The sequence below is a fragment of the Pinus tabuliformis genome, chromosome 3_2 (assembly GCF_031772625.1).
Source record: "Pinus tabuliformis cultivar Carrire ecotype Pingquan chromosome 3_2, CPIR1, whole genome shotgun sequence".
Taxonomy (NCBI): domain Eukaryota; kingdom Viridiplantae; phylum Streptophyta; class Pinopsida; order Pinales; family Pinaceae; genus Pinus; species Pinus tabuliformis.
This window is the reverse complement of record NC_142302.1, coordinates 439630146-439636113: the sequence shown is the minus strand read 5'-3', so window position 1 is coordinate 439636113 and position 5968 is coordinate 439630146. Positions and strand designations below refer to the sequence as shown.

Below are 5968 nucleotides of genomic sequence, written 5' to 3'. Positions count from 1 at the left end.
TGCTCAGTTTAGACAGTGAACCATTAGTTTTAACCTTCGCGTAAAAATTCACTGGAATATGTGTCTCACATATTCATAACAACTTAGTTTGGATATAATTGTAATTGAGTTTTATTTAGTAGATCGAATGATAACATCAAAAATAAAATTAAATGAAGGATAGTTGATATCCTTGACTCCTATAGAGATAAAGATATATATTCTTATTGGGTTTTATTGTATAAGAAAGGAGTTTATTACGTTTTCCGATTTAACAACAAAACTTTAAGTACACTGTCTTAACCACCGAGCTTTTATATATTATATAATATATATAGATATGATGATGATGGTGGTGGTGGTGGTGGTTAACGTCCACTGAGACCAAACTTTGGTCTATCGGACCTAAAGAAACGGATTATTTAGTTTGATTTAAGATTTTATTCCTATGCTCAAAAAGCTTAGAGAGAAGCCTCCCGAGCTCACTATAATTTTGACGTAAAAGGCTAGAAAGGTCAGTGTTGCAACAAAGATTATGAAATTGAGATATAATGTGGTTGTACATGGAGCACTCTAAAAGAAAGTTATCAAACATCTTAACTCTCGATCTATTAAACATTGAAACTGATCAAATCTCTCGAAGTACAAATATTTTCTCAAATTTTATATTGAAAAAAAATGTACTACACAAAATTTGAACTAACTTCTTCGAAAATCAATAACTCTAATTTAACTCAATATTAACTAAATCAACATCAATCCATACACATTTGTGAATAATTAAGCCGCCACCATTGGATAACTTAGTCGTGGTCCGTGTTTTCATCGTGAAGTTTTCTCCCAAGGCTGGACAATACCACGCAATAGGGATTTTTTTCCAATTGAATCACAGCCATTTTGGATAACTTACTTTGAATAAGTCAATTGAAACATTGAAAAGTGATAAGATCCACCAGCAAATGGTGCATTACATGATGCAAATGTAATCAAAATCGTCGTCATGGTTCAAAGCATTTCATGCCCATATCTGGTCATCAAACGGCACAGTAGAGCATAAGTTTTTTTTAATCCTTTTCTGTTTCTATGAAGGAGAATTGGTAAATTTGTCTTTTGTCATTGAGAAAGTCCGGAATTGAGTGGAAAGCACTGTCCCTGTACTTTGAGACAAACAAATGGAATGAGTTTCGAATTTAAACGGAACCCAATATTGATCACCAACACTTATGCTAAGTCAATTACTGAATTGGCAATCATTCACTATCAATTTTCTACCTTTGCTTTGTTCAGCAATTTGTCCATATTCATTCTTCGTTGAACATTTTCATATATACACCCTTCAATAAATTTGTAAGTTGTCTTGTCTCTTCGTGGCCACCAAGTGAAGGCTAATCAATACCTTTCCTTTAACCGTGTGACATAAGGCAGAATTCACTGCAGAAAGTGTTTCTTTATATATACGGTGCAGAGCAAAACTAAGCCTATCCAAAATACCGAGCACCCATGGCTCGCTTATGCCTATGCTTGCTCCCATCCTTCGACTCCAAATTGTTAAGAACTCTCATCCTCTTCTTCAGTCTCTGGCTCTTTCTGGATCAATGCAATGCCATCTCTGAGGAAGGGAAAATCCTGCTGCAAATAAAAGAGATGGATTGGATTGACAAGCATCATGTTTTGAGCAACTGGAATTCCTCTGATCAAAATCCGTGTGGTTGGAAGGGAGTATTTTGTAATACTCCATTCAATGTCGTTACTAAACTTAATCTCTCCAACGCTTCCATTGCAGGAAGGTTGACTTCTACTATATGTGGCCTTCACAATCTCACAGATTTGATACTGCAATCCAACCATTTCGGAGGTCCATTTCCCAATGGATTGTTGGCTTGCAAGCATTTGCAGACGTTGGATTTGTCAAAGAACCTGTTCGTAGGAAGCTTACCGCATAACATCTCTGCACTGAGTGAGTTGAGTCATTTGAAGTTGGAGTCTAACAATTTTTCTGGAGATATTCCATCAGGCTTCGGCATGTTACCCAAATTGGAGACACTTTCTCTCGATCATAATCACTTGAGTGGATCGGGTACTGCTTTCCTTGGCAATTTGACTCACCTGCAGCAACTATCCCTGCACAATTGCAGGCTGGAAGGAAAAATCCCTTCGTCGTTGGGTAATTTGAGAGAGCTGCAGAGCATGGATCTCTCTGACAATCATTTCTGGGGCAACATTCCCAGCAGTTTGATGAGGCTGACCAAGATGACAGAACTATATCTCTGGGGAAACAAGCTATCTGGGCAAATCCCGCACAGTATTTACGAGCTCACAAGCTTAAGTATTCTCGACCTTTCAACTAATCAGCTGAATGGAACGATTCCTGAAACAATTGCAAATCTGACCCATTTGGAATTCTTGTCGTTGTGGGAGAACAACCTCACGGGATCTGTCCCTGAACAGCTAGGAATGCTTGTCAACCTGACAAAGTTGGATCTTTCTAGTAACATGCTTACCGGGCAGTTGCCACAGAATTTGGGTACACATTCTGATCTTTCGTTTGTTGATGTTTCAGAGAACAATTTCAGTGGTCCTTTGCCTAGAAATCTGTGCAAGGGAAGAATTCTTTATGCGTTGGCTATATTTTCAAACAATTTCAATGGGAGCTTGCAGTCCTTAGACTCTTGCAACAGTCTGCAATACGCACAGCTCTATGAAAACCAGCTAAGTGGTGAGGTTCCTCTGTCATTATGGAGCTCTCAAAATCTTATCGAATTGAAGCTCTATAATAATATGTTTGAGGGCCAGATTCCTGAAGAGATTGGGGAAGCGAAGGAACTGCAATGGTTACAGATCTCCAACAATCAGTTCAGCGGAATCATTCCTTCACAGATTGGACAGCTGAGGAATCTCCTCAACTTCAGTGCAAGCAATAACCGATTCTGGGGACATCTTCCTGATGAATTTGCAGGTTTGCGTAATATCGCTACCCTCCAGCTTGATCACAATTTATTGTCTGGGGAAATTCCAAAAGGAATATTTTCATTGGCAGGTCTCTCTCAGTTGAATCTTGCCAACAACCAGTTAGCGGGAGAAATTCCTGCATGGTTAGGCTCCATGTCAATTTTGGACTCTCTGGACCTGTCAAACAATCTATTTGTGGGGAGAATTCCTCCTGAATTAGGGCAATTGAGGTTAAATATTTTGAACTTATCCGTAAACCACTTATCTGGCTCAGTTCCAAGTGCTTTCGAGCGTTTGGCCTATAAAGATAGTTTTCTTGGCAATCCAGACCTATGTGGTAATCCGGCTTTCATGCTTAGGCTAAAATCATGTTCTTCTAGTGAAACAGATTTACATCATTACTTGCCTATAATTTTAGTCTCAATTTTGGTGATAGCCATGGCAATTATATTTTTTTTCTGTTTCAGTACCAATAGCAGAGTGAGAAATTTGTTTGTTGGAAAGCCAAGCAGCTCGACGTTGCCATGGGAAGTGACATATTTTCATCCAGGGCTGGCAATGAACGAGTCTTACATCCTCCAGCACTTGACAGGAGAGAATGTGATTGGATCCGGAGGATCTGGAACAGTGTACAAGGTCACTCTCCGGAACGGGCAGGAGGTGGCCGTGAAAAAGATTTTGAAGAAGGAAAAAGAATTTGAAGCAGAGGTTGAGACCTTGGGGTTGATCAGACATGCCAACATCTTAAAACTCCTCTGTTGCATCTCAAGCGCACAATCGGATTTCAAGTTATTGGTATTTGAGTACATACAAAATGGAAGCCTGTTTGATCGCCTTCATGGATCAGAATCAATGGCAATACTGGAGTGGCCAGTCCGCCAAAAGATTGCAGTTGGTGTAGCTCGTGGGCTCTTCTATTTGCATAATGATTGTAGGCCTCCAATATTGCATAGAGATGTGAAATCCAGTAATATATTGCTGGACTCAGAGTTTGAAGCCAAGATTGCCGATTTTGGTTTAGCCACAAGAATATCATCTCGTCATCATCCGTTGGAGTCTGGAGGGGATGGTTTGACAATTTCTGGGTTCAGGGGTTCTCATGGCTACATTGCCCCAGGTAAAGTATTGTATGCTATTTACAACTCTTAACGTTCTAATTCTCTAACCTTGGTTTCTGGAATTTTGGTGTTTGGAATCTTAGCGAAAAGTAGTGGAATTTTGATGTTTGGAATCAATTTACAAATAATCTCACCTGTGTAACAATGAAATATGTGTGAACAATGAAATAGGTGTGTAACAATGAAATAGGTGTGAGTGTAAGATGTGATGCATCATCGGTTTTTTGTATTGTTGCAGAGTACTGCATGGGTATGAAGGTGAACGAAAAGAGTGATGTATACAGCTTCGGGGTAGTGCTGCTGGAGCTTGTAAGTGGCAAGAGAGCAACAGGGGAAATGGAATATGGGGACAGTCTCGACATCGTGGGATGGATCCGCAGCAAATTAATGAGCAGAAATCCAGACGAGTGGGGAGTGGTGGCGCATGAGGAGGAGGAGCAGGGCATATTGGACTGCCCAATTCTACAAGCTGAAGGTAGTAACGGTCGTTGTAGAGAGAAAATGGTGCGTGTGTTGGGACTCGGTTTGCTGTGTACAATCAACTTGCCAAATCGACGGCCATCCATGAGACAAGTGCTAGAAAGGTTGGAGTCCATATGAAGACGCCATGAGCAGTTAACTTTCTTCTTCTCTCCCCACTAATGTGTGCTCTGTAGATATGCATATATTGCTTGGCTTTTGACAATAAGCACATATTGCTAGGCTTCCTTTCATCCGCCGTAATCTCTGGTATCTTGGGAGCATGGGATTACAAGTGTAACTGAATGTTCAGAAGTTTGGAATTCTTCTTTTCTAATGTAAATGTAAGTCAGTGCTCAGTGAATGTGCCATTTCTGGTTGACCCCAAAGTTTTCAAGGTGTTATGAGAGCATTCATGATTCATCAAGAACTTAAAATTCCCAGTCCGAGTTGGTGTTCTGGAATATACGATGTACTTACACTCAGTTCTATTCTATGGAGTGTGGTGAACGGCTTTTGATATTGATGTCTAAGTTCCATGTGGTAGTCCCCCTCTATGGAAATTTTCATATACTTTCTGCAATTTACAACTACATAACTTGAGCACAGCACCACCATTTCAACTTCATGATCGCAATCATATTTTAGTGCTTAATAATCAAATTATTCTAAATATATTTATACATAATAATATATTTTGGAAAACCTTGACTTAGTTAACAGCTTGGTCTAAAAAAAGAGAGCTTTCTGTTGACTCTCACATATGATAATGGAAAATCTACGAACTTCTGGAAACTTTAATTACCTATAATATCATGGGAAGTGTCTCAAACTACTTTTAAAACTTTAATTACTTGTAACATCATAGGTCAACAATACCAAATGTCTCAAACTATTTTTGTTGACTTAATAATTTTAATTTTTTCATCGAGTCAACTTTATTAAATACTTTTTTTTACTTTTGATTTAAAGAAAGCAAAAAAATCTAATCAAAAACCAAAAGTATATAGTTTTTCAACTCATTGGTTCAATTAACATAAAAATAAGTACCTCTTATAACAACTCATTAATACTAAGTTTCTTTGGCTTGACTCATAGAAGATTTAAACATTAAATCATAATTCAGAACAAAATCATAGCCAATTCTCTACCTATTAATTCTAAATTATAATAACTTTTAATGTCTTTTAAATTAAAAACATCAAATCATAGTAAAAAAAAAATCCCAAATATAATTGGAATGGAATGAGAGTGCAGTCAAAGTCATCTTTAGAATTGGTGGCAGATGTGCATGCATGTTGGAATGGAATGATAGTGCAGTGGCAAAGTCATCTTTAGAATTGATCACAATTTGCATGCATGCTGAGAGAACTGCGTAAATCTCATGTCAATTTCTGTCAAAGCATAAGGTACCTTTCGGGTTATAGTAATATGACTTATATTTTGTCTCTCGCATGTGAGGC

General features: G+C 38.3%; 1 protein-coding gene across 1 annotated transcript; it reads left to right on the top strand.

The window, feature by feature from the left end:
• Positions 1-1479: 1479 nt before the first annotated feature.
• On the top strand, positions 1480-4646 carry LOC149181199 (uncharacterized). Its single transcript, XM_089414116.1, has 2 exons — positions 1480-4045; positions 4285-4646. Exons 1-2 carry the CDS (start codon positions 1480-1482, stop codon positions 4644-4646), a joined length of 2928 nt encoding a protein of 975 aa, XP_089270242.1.
• The last annotated feature ends 1322 nt before the right edge of the window (positions 4647-5968 follow it).

What these genes read in the sequence shown, in the direction of transcription:
- LOC149181199 (XM_089414116.1), top strand. Translation starts at nt 1,480, where the DNA reads ATGGCTCGCTTATGCCTATGCTTGCTCCCATCCTTCGACTCCAAATTG. An exon ending in TCATGGCTACATTGCCCCAG is followed by an intron (nt 4,046 to 4,284) that starts GTAAAGTATTGT and finishes GTATTGTTGCAG; the next exon opens with AGTACTGCATGGGTATGAAG.